At 34.1% G+C, this 17,307-nt stretch overlaps 1 protein-coding gene across 1 annotated transcript; it reads left to right on the top strand.

The window, feature by feature from the left end:
- The first annotated feature begins 3,711 nt into the window (after positions 1 to 3,711).
- LOC115964134 (actin-related protein 4) lies at positions 3,712 to 15,818 on the top strand. The gene is made up of 21 exons (XM_031083471.1): positions 3,712 to 4,017; positions 4,131 to 4,222; positions 5,392 to 5,568; positions 5,662 to 5,735; positions 6,328 to 6,408; positions 7,862 to 7,922; positions 8,049 to 8,098; positions 8,700 to 8,754; positions 9,581 to 9,658; positions 9,770 to 9,823; positions 10,472 to 10,525; positions 10,636 to 10,696; positions 11,443 to 11,494; positions 11,724 to 11,790; positions 13,357 to 13,419; positions 13,522 to 13,584; positions 14,063 to 14,125; positions 14,428 to 14,492; positions 15,105 to 15,173; positions 15,346 to 15,425; positions 15,538 to 15,818. Exons 1-20 carry the CDS (start codon positions 4,005 to 4,007, stop codon positions 15,389 to 15,391), a joined length of 1,338 nt encoding a protein of 445 aa, XP_030939331.1. The 5' UTR covers positions 3,712 to 4,004; the 3' UTR covers positions 15,392 to 15,425; positions 15,538 to 15,818.
- Positions 15,819 to 17,307: the final 1,489 nt, after the last annotated feature.

The following is a 17,307-nucleotide window of genomic DNA, read 5'->3' as shown; positions in this document are numbered from 1 at the left end:
TTTAGGTCATATATATATATTGTATGTTACTATCCATATCTATTTTGAAAATTTTAGTTTGAAAACCAAATTCATATTATATATGTTTTAAATTATATAAGAAATGTTACAAAAAATTTGTGCATACCAAACACCAGAAAACATTCTTAAGTTAATTTTCAAGGTCGTTACCAATTACAGAAAAATTAGATAGTTTTCCAAAAAATGTTCTTTGGAAAATGACCATTTTTTCAGAAAACGTTAATGTTGAAACAAACAGAGCATTACGTATTACTCTTACATCATATGTTCTAATTTAATGTTCTATTCCTTTATTTATTCATTTCCCTCTCTCTCTCTCTCTCTCTCTGAAACTCACCATAAAAAGAATACCATCACCACCTCAAACCCATTACCCACCACCACCAAAATCAATCACAATTGCATTCTATGTGTCTGAAACTCACCACCACCAAAGGAAAAAAATAATTAGAAAATCTCACCACTCAAAATCCACTATCCCAATAACCCATTCACAATCACAATTACAAAATCCACCAGCCAATCTTGATGCCCACCATGCTAACCTTGGCCTCCACCAGCCGATCTCCTTCCATGTCGATCTCCACAGTAAGGGCTGACTCAATAAAAAGCCACCTTTAGCTCTTGATTGCGATGTATTGCAATGGATTTAAATGGCTGAGAGAGAGAGAGATAATTGAGAAGAAAGAGGTGAAAGAGAAGACAAATAGATAGGAGAGAGGAGAGAGAAACTAAATAAAAATGATTTTTTTTAGCATTTGACACATTTGATGAACGAGTTTTTTGTTTTTAAAAAATTTGGTGTGCTAAATTCTAAAAATTTAGCATTTAGCACGATTGATGCTAATGCTTTTAGTAAGTTCAATCGCATTTAAACAAAGTAAAAAAAATGAAGGACAAAGTCACCTCTCATGTGCACATACAAACAAAAAGAAGAAGAGATATTTATTGAATTATGTTATGACTTGATCCCTTTTGAGTTTTTAGTTGTTTTCAACCAAAAGACGATGACAATTTTGTAAATCTAAATAATATCCCTGCCCATTATCTTCTAAGCCCTCTCTTCTTTTTCTTCTCTAGTATTCCTACAACCTATGACCCTCCCTGCAACCTATGACCTAAGCCATGTCATTTCTTCAATCTAGTCACTATAAGCTGGTGCTGCTGATCTTGAGAGTCACAAATCAATGTTAGATGTGCAAGATTGGTGGTGTTCTAAATTTGTTGAGCCACGAGAACTAGTTGGAGATGGGATTGCATGTGTTTATGGATTGAATGAGATTCAAGTTGGGGAAATGATTGAATTTGCCAGCTATGTGAAAGGAACAACCTTAAATCCTGAGAATGAGAATGTAGGGATTGTTGTCTTTGGTAGTGATATTGCTATTAAAGAAAGAGATCTTGTCAAGTGCACTAGATCTATTGTGGATGTTCCTGTGGGAAAGGCGTGTGGTTGACACGTTGGGGGTACCTATTGATGGAAGAGGGGCCCTGAGCCATGAGAACCATTGCACCAAATCTTTGCCTACCTTCTCCATCCCATTCATCTCTCCCTTTCACTATAAAGTTGGATCCGAACTTCAACTTAAACTTCAAGTCATAGCCGTCTAATTATACAAAAACTCAATTGTAGTTCTAATCAAAGTCTCTCTTTCTAGCTTCCTCTCTTTCTCTTACAATGAATGTGCAAGGTTGCTACATTTGAAAGTTCAATGGATTTGTTGCTTGTTGAACTTTGTAACATGTATTTTTTTTAAAAGAAATTTTTGCAATAGTTTGTGCTTGTAATTTCAATTTGGATTTGTTGCTTGTTCATTGTGTTGTGGATATGATGCATGTAAAATAATTTGTAGTTATCATAAGCATGTTTGTTTATGTTTTTTTAAAAAAAAAATAATTTAAAACTATTTTAGAGATCAAAAACAAGAACAAAATTTATTTTAGGAGTTTTCTTAAGAAAATGAAAGAAATAATAGTGGGATTGTTTGGTTGGGGTAAGCTTTGGTTTAGTGCATTAGTGCACTAGACTTAGGTTGTATCTTGTTTGGTTAGGCATTTTAAACAAAATTATTTTAATCATTTAAAAATAAAATATGAAGGGATATTGAACTGTTTTAAAAAGCCAAAATTAGAAAATGGTTGCTCAAATTTATTTTGCAAATACCAAAATTGAAAACTGTAGGGACACAATTCTTTTGCGGCCCAATAATGATGTTGGGCTCGCACATGAAAGATCCCTCACAATATGATTTGTAGAGAGTGGGCTTGAAAAGCTTGCCTTTGGTCACAGGGTGATGTTCCGGTCTTGATTTTAGAGGAATTCCTGTAGAAAAAGGAGTTGGGTTTGAACATTTAAACCCTACAGCGTCGCATCCTATGGGGTTGGGCTCCTCGGACTTGATCCGAGGATCATTAAGGTCTTACCCCGGTTACCCAACGGTGAGTTTTTTCTATGATGTGCATGTCTCATTAAGGTGTTTTCCCCATGGAGTCTCTCTTTCTGGAGGTAGGATCAGAGCCCCTCTCCAGATTCACTTACCTTTTCTTTTATACTAACCCGCGTTCGCTGTCCTTCGTCCACGTGTAGGGTCAACCTTTACAAGACTGATATTTGTCCCATTAGTCCAATCCCAGAATTGTTGGGGATGGTTGATAAAGTTGAAGAATACGGCTCTGTTAGGTGTAGAGTCTTATCTGGGAAGGGTAGTAAGGATAACTTTCCCAGGATATTTTAGGTATCCTTACAAATTTGTTCCTATATCTCTTTTTTACCCCTCTTCTCAATGGGGCTTTGGGTCTGCCGAGGACTAAACTGTCCTCGGCTGCATCTCCAGGCCATAACCTTTTTTTGTTTGGGCCTTTGGACTTCCCGTGAGCAAGTGGGCCTGGCCCATAAATTATTGGGCCCCACAAAATATATTTAGGTATCTTCAAGATTGAGTTTTGTGTTTTTAACGAAAACTTATAATAGAGATACATTTGCCAAATATATATATATATATATATATATATATATATATATATATATATATATTGTCTTCTTTCATATCAAGAACCTATAATAAAAACATGTTTTGAAAACCTATTTCAAAACCATTTTTTGTCCTTCTAAAATCATTTAAAAAAAGAAATAGTACATCCATAGTATTTTCATTACAAATCATAGATAGTAAATTATTAATGATTCAAATTTGAATCTACATCTTAAATTATTTTTTTACCCACCTGTAACAGCCAAATAAAAAGTTGCTACTTAGGATTTGCTATGAAAGTATTGTGCAAATGTTGTTGACAATAACATTTCCTTTTAAAAAAAATGTGAAAGCCATCGCGCGCACCTTTGGCATGATGGTCACTCTATAAGTGCTTGTGGAGTGTGGGGGGGCAAGGGTCAGGGTTTAAGTTTCTAAGAGGGTGTTTCACACACATATACGCATAAATTAGGCTAGGTAGAATTCTAACTTATAAAAAAAAAAAAGAAAAAAAAAAGGGAAAGCCTAATCCATTTGTTTTGAAAAACTAAACACATTTGAAATAGGCAGGCCCAAAATGTTGGGTTTTTGTAATAGTTTTCACTGGGCCGAACAGCTTGGCCCACTTTACAAAACTCCCACTAGCATCAAAACTGGGATTTAAAAAAATTGGCATAAAATACCTTCTTACTTCTCTCGGTACATCTTAGTTCTTAGGCTTAAACGGGTACAGGTGACGAGTATCTCTAACCCGAACCCGCCCTCCCAACCCAGCTTACTCGAATTCGGCCAACTAGACTAGTAGGGGGAATAGAGAGAGAGAGTCTCCGAGTCCGTATCCTAGTCACAGTCGGATTCGGATTCGGATCCGGATCTTCACGAATCAAAAATATTTTGACTTCAGTTTTTCCCTCACTCCGACTCTCTTCTCTAAAACCCTAACCAAACTACAAGACCAAACCAGAACCCCAAATTCTCTCTCTCTCTCTCTCTCCGTGAAATCTTGCAGCCATGTACGGAGGAGGTGAGTGAATAAAGCTTCATACTTTGTTTTCTCATATATACACCTTGGAATTTTTAAAGTTTACTAATTTTTCTTCTGAATTGTTATTTATTTATTTATTTATTTTGAAACAGATGAGGTATCAGCTATAGTAATAGACCTAGGGTCGCACACTTGCAAAGCTGGTTACGCCGGCGAAGATGCCCCAAAAGCTGTGTTCCCTTCTGTAAGTCTTTTTCTCACTCTCACTCTGTTAAAGTTCCTAACTTTTGGACTCAATTTTACCTCCGCACCTGTAATTTGCTATGTGTTTGTAGCATTGTACAATAAAATTTGTGTTAGTGAGTTTTGGAATTGTAGCATGGAACTATTAATGGTATGTGGAAACTTTTAGGGGGAATGGGATGGTAATTTTTGGGTATTTTTGTGGTAAGATTGGTGGGGGAATGTTAAAATGTTTCCAGTTTTGGTGTTATTTAAACAGTTGTGCCAAATGTGGTGATTTTGGTATTTTCTAGTTAACGAAGGGGTGTGGAGGTTGATCGCGATATTATGTTTTTGCTGGGAAATGGGAATGTTTAATTTTTGGTGTTGAATACTTCGCTCTTTGAGCCACCAATGAACTATAGGTTAATTGGCACTTCCACCATTGGGAGTATGTATAACTTACCAATAAGAATTAAAAAAATACTTGGTTCTTGGTTCTTGGGATTTCAGACTTGCACATTCTATGCCTTGAATATATATGACATATATGTATGTATGCATGTACCCCCAATCAATTGTGCAATTTACCCGATGCTTGCTCAGCGGGGGTGTGTAGGCACCCGGGGTTTGCCCCACAGGGGTGGTCCCACTGGCCCATACCTTGGTTTTGCATGTCAGTCTTTATGATCTATTATTGATTTGATAGATTTATGTAGTTTGCGTAATTGATTGTTTAGTCCCCAGTTGTATACCCCCTGTGTACTTGGGCTACGCTATTTTTTTATATCAAAAAAATTTTTATTAGTTAAAAGAAAAAAAAAAAAAAAACAGCTTGGACTGTTAAAGGTTGTGAGCATCGGTCTGGAGCTTTCTATAATGATATGCTACTGCTTCATAAGTCTACACTCTACACTACATTTTTGGAACACCTCTAACAGAGGGACAAATAGTCAATTTTGAAAGAACTTATTGTAAACCTCCTTCAGATATGAATTTATCTGATTCGTACGATCCATACTAGATCTGACCAACTGCCCAACCTACCTCCTCTACGTTCTAAGGGATTAGGTGTAAAATATATTCTGTCCACCTTAACATAATTTGTTGGAAATTGTTGTGCACTTGTGCTTTGTTTTTGAATCTGTCCCAGCTAAAATCAGTTTTTGATATCTCTCTGTTTTTGTTAAGGTTGTCGGGGCAATTGACCAAATGGATGTTGATGAGACTGCAATTACTGAAAAAAATTCTGGATCTGCAGTAGATTCTAAAAACATTGTCAAAACTCTTGATTCTGACAAAGCCAAAGGAAAACGCAAATTGTTCGTTGGATCTCAATCCTTAGGCTTCCGTCGAGATCATATGGATGTAAGCTTGTTAGTTTTTACTTAATATGAGAATTTTGACCTCATATTTCAAAATAATTTCTTATTACAAGGATTTTTGTTGTCTATTTATTAGGTGCTGTCGCCTCTAAAGGATGGAGTCATCTCTGACTGGGAAATAGCTGACTGCATATGGGACCATGCTTTCAGGTAATGGTTGAGGATAGATTTCTATACTGTCTTCTGGTGCTCGTAATCCTATTTTCTAGTGATATGCTAATGAAATAGAGATGGCTTGGGCGCCTAAATCATAAAATGATCATATGATCTTTTGTAGTTTTGAGAGATGTGGTGAAGGTGTGGACCTACTTAGTTGCTTTGAATTTAGAGTGGAACCATCTATCAAAAAAAAATTTAGAGTAGAGCCATGTCATTCGGTAGCACTTTACTCTGTGTGTCTTGTGTATTTACTCACACAAGTATTTTCTCATTGAATATCAGATTTCAAAAAAAATAGAACTATGTTATTCTGTAACTCTGCTCCACTGTCCGAAAACTTACAAACTTTTATATGTAACTATGTGAAGGCTTTTTTTTGGGATCATTTATCAGCCTAGTCCAATGAGCTTTAGGTCAAATAGTACCTCTTGCTGTGAGAATTGGGTGGACTGTGTGGTTGTGTGTTCAAGACCAATCAGAAGTGTGTTATTTATCTGTAAAATATCAATTATCAGCCAGAAACTTTTTGGGTAATTATGTTACTGTATGTCAATTGTCATAATTGGTTGCTCTTTTGTTTTAGGGAATGCCTATTGGTTGATCCTAAAGAGCATCCAATGCTACTTGCAGAACCATCTTCTAATACTCAACAGCAAAGAGAAAGGTGAGCTGGCACTGTATAATAAGATGAGTGCTTCTCATATTTAATTCATTTTAGAGCAGTTTCTGGACGTTGTAATCTTTATGGCTCGCATTATTTTAGGGCCACTGAGGATTGACTTACTGAAGTTGTTGTTACTTGTTGTCTCTGTGCATACATACTAGCAGCTTTCTTTGTCAGTTATTTCATGAGTTATATGAGGCACAGGCATTGGTAACTTTTGAGTGAAAACTGCATATATATGTTGATTTTATTTTAGAAAAAACTTCTGTGATATAATGATAAATTCTTTTCCTTTCAGAACAGTTGATCCTGAAGCCTTATCTGGTTTTTCTAGGGTTTATGTTCTGTGAAATGAAACTGAATGTTCAACTAAAAGGTATCTTGCATCAGGAATTTCAGCTGAAAATAGAGTGTGGTGGAAAAAGTGAACATTTTAGTCCTTGCAAATTTTAAATAACTTCTTCTTCTTGATTGTGGACCTGGTAACTTTTAATGGATGCCTAGGTTCTGTCTAAACCTTGTCAAAATTAATCTTTGAAGTTTGTGTGTAATAGAACGACCTCTTTGTTTCCTAGTGAACTCATGAAACTGTGTTGTAACTTTCAAATATATTCTTTGAATAAAGTGCATGTATGTAATCTGGTCTGGAGAGACCCAAAAGCCGCCATGTTCAATCCTCATAGTGGATAAGCTTAGACAAAGACATTTAGACCAGGTTCATAGTTTCGTCAATAGACATTTCTTAGATGGTGCATCCTCCCATTGTAAGAACAAGGAGAAGGGCAAGGCTGTGAGGTCAAAACCATTGGGTGCATTTGTAAATTACCACTCCAAGAAAAAGAAGAGGACTATCTTTATCCACAGCCTTTGAAGATAATTTTAAACAAAAGTAATGTATGTTAATATGGGTAATTGGAAATGTCTGAAAATTTAAGACAAAATTAAGACTTAGACAACAATATTGATCTCTTTGAAAGTGGAATGTTCACTACAGCAGTCTAAGGTTACACGTAAATGCATTTCAGTTGAGTTTGTCAAGAGCATGGTGCCAGTTTTATAAAAATGTCATGTAGTATGAACACAAGTACTGTCCCGTTGGGCAAATTTTATTTCATTTTTGTGACCTTTATGATTGAATCCATTAATGGAGGATATTTTTTTTTCATGATTTAAATAAAAATATTATTAGGTAATATTTTATGCAAAGCATGATACACGATCATTAGTTTCTTGTCTTATATAAATCTATAAAGAATCAAGCTTCTTGTCACTTAAGATTATATGCCTTCATTATCTGGCTCTACCCTCATGCGGAACAATTATTCTCACCTAACTCAATAAAGCCTTTTCCTCTTAGTTATAATCAATATTCATGGTTTAAGTTTTTGCATTTTATTCTTTAGGATGTAGCTTTATGTTTGGTAAAAGAGTTTGATTGTTGTTTATCTGACAGGACTGCGGAGCTTATGTTCGAAAAGTACAAAGTTCCTGCATTATTTTTGGCCAAGAATGCTGTATGCTCCTAATGGACCCATAACCTCACTTCTAGTACTTTGATTATTAATATGAATTTCTCTTTCCCTCTCCTTTCTTCAAGAAATGTCAGTATTGTGATTGATTGGAGTACTTGTTGATGCCAGGTTCTAACATCTTTTGCATCAGGACGTGCTACCGCATTAGTTGTTGACAGGTAGTCACATTTAGTTATTGTGCATGAGTATTGGTTCCTTTTCTTTGGCATTACCTTACCTTTCTAGCTACATGCAAAGCATTATTGATTGGCATCCCTTTTAATTTAAGCCTCTTTTCATATCACATCTGCTTTGCATTTCTTTGATTATTTCTTGGATTTCATCTACCTAGCAAAAAAAAAAAAAAAAAAAAAAATCTTGAATTTAATCAAATTCTTGACATTTTTTTCTGCACAATATCTTTGAACGGGAAGCACTCTCCTACTCTTAATAAAATGATGATATACTCATCACAAAAATATCAGTGTTTTAAAAAAAAGGAATTATGAGTTATTGATTTGCGTTATATTCCTTCTTTTGTCTATATTTAATGTTAACACTTTGTTTTTGGAAAGACTGTTATTTTCTTTGATTTAAGAAAGATGTTGGTTATAATCTTCTTTTCTTGTCAGTAGCTTAATGAGTATGCGCAATTTGCAATTGTTATTTGTTTTTCTTTTCACTTATCAAAAGTATATTGTTCATCCTCATTTAAAATTTCTTAGTATATGTGAGAAGAAAAACTAACATATGATAGTCTATAATTTCCAACTCGTTCAGTGGTGGAGGATCAACCACAGTTGCTCCGGTGCATGATGGTTATGTTCTTCAAAAGGTATTCCTCACCTATTAACCAAGTGAAAGAATGACTTGCTGTTGTTATATTCAAGTAAATTTGTTCTCATTAAGCAAGCCCAGTTTTTATTCAAATTATGCCTTTTGGACTCTTACATAGTCACTGTAGCTTCATATATGTACTGTCAGCTATACAATTTATTGATACATATACTGGCTTGTATCACTCATTCAGCAAGTTTTACCTTTTTTAATTGTCAGTAATCCTTTCATCCCAGTCACAAGTACAATTAATTATCTAATTTTAGAAGTTTGTTTTGAGTTCCAAAAAAAAAAGGGAAGGTTTCCCTGGGCAATTGTTTTTTTTTTTTTTTTTTTGTTTTTGTGGGGGGGGGGGGGGGGGGGATAAGTAATGGTATTTAATAAGGGAATAGACTACATCATGCACACAATAATGAACACAAAGTCACCTAAAAGAATTTTTAAAAATAAAATGTAAAAAATAAAGTGATTCTTTGAAGTTTAAAGTGAATGGTTATTTGTAAGCCCCCCATGCATGGGATCAATCAAACAGAGCTTCATTCTTAAATCTTAACATTTAAGAATGTTAATTACCTACCGGTTGATAAGTTTTGATGTCCATGTCTTTTGGATACATACAACTGTTACTAAGTGATTGTATAAGCTTTGTTCTTATATTTTAACATTCATCCTATATAACCTATACCCACCCTCCTATTCTCCCCAAAATATGAAGGGGCAGCTTAAAGTTGTTTAATGTCCTGTTTTTACCATGTTAAAGTTCTAATAAATCTTTTCATAGCTTGTAACACTCTTTTCCCTTGTTTTTGTGTTTGCAACAATAGGCTGTGGCATCTTCTCCAATTGGAGGAGAATTTCTTACTGATTGCTTATTGAAAAGTTTGGAAAGCAAAGGAATGATGGTAAGTGACTAAAATTAATATTTATCTTGAATGGCAAATTGATTGTCTCAATTTTCATAAATTTTCCTTGCCTTTTATTTTTCAAAATGTGTTCTTAATATTCTTTTGCAGATAAAACCTCGATATGCTTTTAAGAGAAAGGAAACAAGGCCAGGGGAGTATCAGGTATTCAATGATTTCATTGCTCGTTTCTTTTGTGCACATAATTCATTCATTTTATTTGTATCATAATTCAATCTCATACTTTCTTTACTCATCTCCTCTGTCTTGACTTCTCGCTCTGCATGAAACCACAAAATTATAGTACCCACATGGTCAGGTTGCTTGTAAGCTTTATATGAAGTCTAATGTTAGATTTTTTTTTTCTTCTTAGCCAGAAACATGTCTTTATTTGTTAACAATTCATGATTTCTTTAACAATGTACTCACTTGTTCCTAAATTTAAGTTGACTCTAGTATATATACCTGATTCCCTTTTGACCATCTGGCGTGCTGCTTGTAATCAAAGGCCTTCAAATTCAAAATACTGTCCATTATTGCTTAAGATTAAACTTATCTAAAGGTGTGCCATTCAACACCTTGACCACTGTTCTTATTATGCTTCTGACTTTATTTACCAAAAATATTGAGATGCTTCTCAGCTCAAGAATAAACTTTATTGGTGCACTACTAGATAATGCAACATTCTTAATTCTCCTTCTGTCATTATTTTAAGTGAAATGCATTATGAGTTATACATTTCCTAATCGTGCATTTGCATATTAAATTAATAACATGTAATTGCTAACAATTTTAACTTTTATTAATCCACAGACGGTAGACCTTGATTTTCCAAATACAACAGAAAGCTACAGGCTCTACTCCCAGGTCTGTGATTGATCATGGTTTTGTTTATTGAGATGTATCCTCTATTTTAATTTTTCTACTAATATTCCTCTCATTTTTATTATGATTTTCTGATTGTTCTCTTATTACAGAGGGTAATTGCTAGTGATATTAAGGAATGTGTGTGTCGAGCCCCAGATACTCCATATGATGGTTTGTGCTCCTCCCATATTTACACTTTAAGATGCTGTTTTGTAGCTATAAAGATATATGCATGTATTTTTATGCTTATCTTATTTAGTTACTGTATTTTTTTTTTCTTTTTTCCTTTGGTTAGTGCTTGTGTTCAATCATGTTTTTTGTAGCAATTCATGAATTTGCTAGTGCATTTTCCCCATGTTTTCGTCAATTTTTTAGATGGTCCCAAACTCCTGCGATGGGTCCAGAACCTGATTTTTCCTTACTCTACCATACCCTGTCCCCCCAAAGGCTCCTTGAGTAGCTCATTTATATTCACACTCCTACCACTGTGTCACTAATTCTTAATTTTTATAGTGTATGAGAGCCAGGAGCCTACTTAAGGACTAATGGAATAACCTTTTTTTATTAGTAATTACACACGCACTTGATAGGATTTGAACCCACAACCTCGCTCACCACCTTTCTCTTGCAAGGGGAGGAGATGTTGGTCAAGCTAGGGCTTGTTGGCAAGATACCTCAATTCTTTCACAGCTTGATTAAATATTATCTTGGAAAATGAACAAAGCCTGAACCTTAGTACTTTCGTATTAGCAATAGACGATATACAAGTGGTCATGTTACATATATAATTGAACCTTGACAATCTTGTTAATTCTCTTCAGGTTAAACTCCATTGTTTCATGAAATGTTTTAATCTTTGAGGTTTCAGAAGCATTGACCATACTAAGCTTTCTGATATTGTATCCTTATTGTTACAGAAAGTTCTTATTCAAACATTCCAATGACGCCATATGAGCTACCTGATGGCCAGTAAGCCCTTTACTTTTTTGTGTTACCAGTTATCAGATTACATCATGTTTCATTGCTCTGCATCTTTGAATTCCCTGGTTCTGGTCTTCATAAACTTTTTTGGATTCATGAGGCACAATGTGGCATTATTACAATGTACTATTACCTCGGTTTTATACTGTTTAAGTAACCTTAAGTTGTTCTTTCTAATATTGATATGTGGTTATTTTATTCTGAATGTATAACGCAGGACGATTGAAATTGGAGCTGACAGATTCAAGATTCCTGATGTTTTATTTAATCCATCCCTGGCTCAGGTGGGTGTCTTGTGAGTTTACAAAATGTCAAATTTTTATATATTTTCTCAGGTAAATTGAAAATTTTGGGTTCATATTTCATTTAGTACCATTATTATCATATGGGTGGTTTATTGGCTAAATTGGCTTCTACCCGTAAAAATCTGATTTCACTCTGTGTTAACACTAACTTCCTAATTTAATTGATTACCTTTTCTATTGCGTTGGTTTAATAAGAATGTGAAAGATAAGTTATTTAGTGGAATTCACAATAGGAAATACAAATGGAAACACACCCTCCTCTTTAACTTTAATTGTCATCTCGTTGACTGGTCATTTTTGGATGAATGTGCAATGTAAACTGGGTTTTATTGATATGATATATTGGTATGATATGCACATACCCAAAATTAATGTACATATTTGTGGCCAATGAGCTTTGGCACAAAAGGCATTTCCTCCTCCCATAAGAATCTTGGGTTTTGAAATTCACTAAATGCATGTGTAACTTAACAATAAAAGTAGCATTTATGTTCGGTTGAAAATTCACTAAATGCACATGCAACTTACTATTAAAAGAAAAATTAATGTACGTATGCTGTGCTAGGAAGCACGGATATGGCAAAATCTCTGTTGTGTCCATGTCAGACTATATTTGATGGGAACAAGGTTGCATGCCTGTTCACGGCATGTTGGGAGGAAAAAAATAGTTTTATTTATTTATTTTGGACATAGTCAGGGCACAGTAGGGACATGGTCCTAATATGACGACCAATAAAATAAAATAATAAAAAGAAAAAAAATATCTATTTTGATTACTTTGTGCAATCTCAACTGTTGATCAAGCTCACAAATCATATGGGCTCTTGTTTTTCTCTCTCAATCAAAAATCTTCTTTCTCTCTTGACCAGCCATCACATCTCTGTTGTTGGTATTTTGATAGACCTGTCCATCTATCATCGGCCTCCATCCAAGCTGCTTTAACCAACCCTTGATGCTCTCTCTCTCTCTCTCTCTCACACACACACACTCTCTCTACTAATCTCATCTCGGTTACTCTCACCAGTCTAATGCTTTTAATTTTCTTTGTTATGAGCTATCTTTGGTATGGGTTCACAGTTTGACCAAAATGTCTTTATTATAATTTCCTCTTTTTCTTTTCAACCTTATCATTGACTTGATTATTTTCTATTAAGACATCATTGATCCCAAAATAAACATATATGTCTAATAACTTTTCATTATTAACTTTGTCATTCACTATGAACTTTTTTATGGTTATTATTTATTTAAAACCTAAAATAAACATGCCTATCAATATTATATAAAATAAACCCAAAAATAATAATTAGTTAATTAATTCCCATCTTTCCGCTATGTTGTGTTCTAGTTTGTTAAGAATTTCCATTTCTGTATCATGGTGTATCTCGTGTTCTTGTTTGTGCTTCCGAAATGTTAAGTGGTTGAATTGGTATGTAGATCTCAATGGTTTTGTGTGCTTATTCAGTTTATTTGGCAATTCAATATCCCCTTCATTACTTTTGGCCTGTGTTCACTTTTCAATTTTATTCTTGATGTAAACCTCAGACAATTCCTGGCATGGAGAATTTTGCGGAGATTGCTCCATCTGTTCGTGGTCTACCACAAATGGTGAGCTCTTTTGTTTGATTATGCATTTACACTTGCATGCATTTTGTCTTTAATTGTTTTTTAAATTTCTCTTGGTTTACTAATTTCTTTTAAACTCTTCAGGTCATAGAGAGCATTAATAGGTGTGATGTGGACATTCGGAGAGAGCTATTTAGTAGTATACTGGTAAATTTAATATATGTGTCAATCTGTCTTTTCCTTTTTCAATTTTCTTCTTTAGGATATCTTGATTAATTCCTACTCCTCATCCATTAATTTCTTACATATTTTTTGTTTAGATTATAAAATGCTACTAAGTATTAAAACTTCAATAGTGTAACCTAGTTTAAGTTGAATATCCTTTTTTTGTGTGGAAAAAATGATCAAATTATTAGAATTTTTATAATGTATTATGTGTGCGGACTTCCCAATAACTTCTTAGGACTAGGTGAATAGTTTTATCTATGCTAAAATATTTTCAATGAGACTCTTTTTACCTGTTCTTTAGAGACCACTCTATCAGGTACATACCCTAATTTCTTCATGCAATGGGATCACACACACATGAGCACATGCACTCACACATGATATATCCAATAGAAGTGCCTTTGTTTACTATAACTTGTACCATTTTCAAACTTTCTGCTGTTTCTATATTATACAGCTTGCTGGTGGCACTGCATCAATGCAACAGTTGAAGGAACGCCTTGAGAAAGACTTGCTAGAAGTATATTGTTTATCCTTTTTTTTTTCCTCTCTCTCTTCCAACTCTTGCTTACATTCCTTTCTGGTTGGTACGCACTTTTTCAACAACTTAGTCGATTGGTTTCATCATGCAGTAAGCCTTGAGTATTAAATAACCACATTATTGGAGCATTCAAACCTTCCAACTTACTCTCCCCCTTCCAAATCTTATTTACTATTATTTTTTTAAAAAACACCACTGATATCACACCTTAGGCAAGTCATGGAGAATTTTGAGTTTACATGGAGATTTTTCATTTCTGAGATATCATCCTCAATTTGTAGGAATCTCCTCAAGCTGCTCGAGTTAAAGTATTGGCAAGTGGAAATGCAACAGAAAGGAGATTCAGGTCAGTGTATTGCAATAGCTAATATTTTGGTATCTGATGCTCTGTCAAACAAATTTTTTCAAATGTGGTTCTTCCATGGGGACTACTTGTGTTGCTTGAGTGCGAGTAGACATCCTTTTTACGCTGTGTAAAGTTGGCATCATTTTGACGGGTCTGACTCTATAGATTTCTCTAAGGTTGAAGCATGATTAGGATAAGGGTGTCTGTAAGCTTGAAGCATGATATTTTGTGATCTGATTTTCTGTATAGAAGAAATGTATTAGCATTTTTTACTAGGCCTTTTGACTAGGGGCCAGGGCAACCTCTATATAGATCACTCCCTGATACATGAAAGGCTTGAATCTGATTAACTTTCTGCCTTAGTTATTCAAAATTTAATCAATTGTGATCTATCAATCATGGTACTTTCTGTCCACGTACTCAACTCTCCTAATGAAGGTCATAATTCTCAATTTTATGTACTGTAGCCTCACTTTTGGCTAATATACTGCTATAGTTGAACTCCTGCAACACCTCTTTCTTTCGTTGTTCTTTGCAAAATTCTTGTTTACATTCAAAATTTATGCACTGTTGCTTCATCTAATTTATTGTTGGTGTTGAGAACTTTTTCAGTGTTTGGATAGGAGGGAGTATATTGGCTTCTCTTGGTTCATTTCAGCAGATGTGGTTCTCCAAGTCTGAGTAAGCTTCCCCTTTTTGCTATAACTGTGCTTACAAAGTGTCTTTTAACTGTTAGAGACGCATTTTAACCACACTTTTCTATTGGAATGAAAAATTAAGTCATGCTTACAAAATCAGGGTTGAACTTCTTATAGATTACTTAAATCGTTTTGTTTTTGTATGTGATTGACAGGTATGAAGAACATGGGGCTTCTTACATTCAAAGAAAATGCCCCTAAGATGCCATTTTCTCCATCCATGGAATTACCAGAGGTTTGTTACCTTTGCCATAGCTGAGTTAATGATTCCAGGGCATCCTTCTAAAGATCGTGTATCTTTTAGCATTTAAAGGCACTAATTTGCAATATTTTTGTCTTATGCTTAGGTATGAGCTTCCGGATCCTTGTATGAATCACACTAACATTTTCAGGCCTGTAAAAACTTCAAAGCCTGTGTCTAATATCTAAACAGATGACAGTGCATTAATTTAAACTGTACCATTGCTTCTTAATTTGCAGTGCTCCAATGTCTTTTTCAAAGGCAAGCTGCCCATGTAGTTAGTTTGATGTCTATTCATTGTGATCTAATGCGGAACTCGTCCAAAACGTGTTTACTTTTATTCTAATGATTGGAGGTGTTACTTTCAATTAGCTATTTTATTTAACTCATCCAAAAGTGTACTAAGCTGCCCTTGAAGTTGATCTTTCATTTAGCTATCTTATAGTTCCAGTGAAACTCAAATTCTTATTCTAAAAGGGAATGGGGGAAAAAAAAATCAATAAAAAAAACAAAGTTTTGTTCACATGCCTACTGAAATTTAGTGGAACAGAGCAAAAATCGAAATAAATTGGAATGGACTAGAATTTAAGCTGAGGCTGAACAGGGGGGTGATTCATACTTGGGTACTTGGGTAACTAATCGGAGTGAAATTTTTTGGCAGTTCTAACTGGAACAAAATGCTATTGATAACTTTGTATAAAACAATGATACATTCGAGCGTGCTTGCTATAATAATATTTTTCACACATGTATCCGTGTGGTAAAACGAGAGACCACAAACAGCTTTGGTTATAATTGACATTGCACCAAAAATTCCTCATCCGAGTATCTTGGTAGTGAAATATCTGACTTATAAGTATGTCGATAGTTAACAACATGGCCTACTATCTTCTTCAATAAAAAGTAACAACGACGTATTTGGTTTTGACTATTATTTTAATCGTGCTACTAGACGTATTTTCTTCTGCTCTAAATGGATCACCATGCTTGGGGAATTTGGCAACTCGCATCTGGCAAAAAAAGAAAAAAAGAAAAAAAAAAGAGCAGGTCATTGTAGCACCCAATGTATATGTTATAGTCCTATATTTAATCATAGTTGTACAAGTTTCAGTCAGTTAAAAGTATATCTTTCTTTCAATTAAAAAGGTTGTCTTGCTTGTATTATTATTCTATATATATATATATATATATATATATATATACACACACACACACACACACACAAACTTTTCCTCTAGTTTTATCAAACTGACACTCACCCCAAAACATTTGTATAATAATACCAAACCCTTGAGGTTTGTATAATTGCAATAGTTAAGTGAATATCCTCTCAAATTGTGTGATTTCACTAACAGAATATTTCACTTATAAAGAAAAATTCTTTATCAAAGCTATAGATTGAATGACATTTCCCTCCTTTAAGGTTTTTGGATGAATGAAAGTCTCTGATGTGTATGTATAAATTAATAACAATAATTTTTTTTAAAATATTTTGTTAACGAAAACATTACTGTTGTATTTATACAAACCAAAGGGGTTGTCATTTCAATAACCTTAATATATTCCAAACTAGCTAAGCTTGTTTATAAGCTGAGTTAAGTTAATTTAGTACATTTTTTTTTTACTTAAACCTATATATATTTCTACCTTTTTAATGCATACTAGCCACCAAAATAATATCATAATTTTATTAATTAACTCATTTACACTTCAAAGTGAATCATGAAAAATGTCCTTTTATAAATTTGTCTTTTGAACTTGTAATAAATTAATCATGGAAAAAATTTCTTCAGTATTCACGAACATATCATGTTGAATTTTGGCTTGTTCAAACTTGGTTCCTTTAAGTAATCAAGCTCTAAACTTCGGCTTGATG

The sequence above is a fragment of the Quercus lobata genome, chromosome 10 (assembly GCF_001633185.2).
Source record: "Quercus lobata isolate SW786 chromosome 10, ValleyOak3.0 Primary Assembly, whole genome shotgun sequence".
Lineage (NCBI taxonomy): Eukaryota > Viridiplantae > Streptophyta > Magnoliopsida > Fagales > Fagaceae > Quercus > Quercus lobata.
This window is presented reverse-complemented; position numbering and strand designations above follow the sequence as displayed.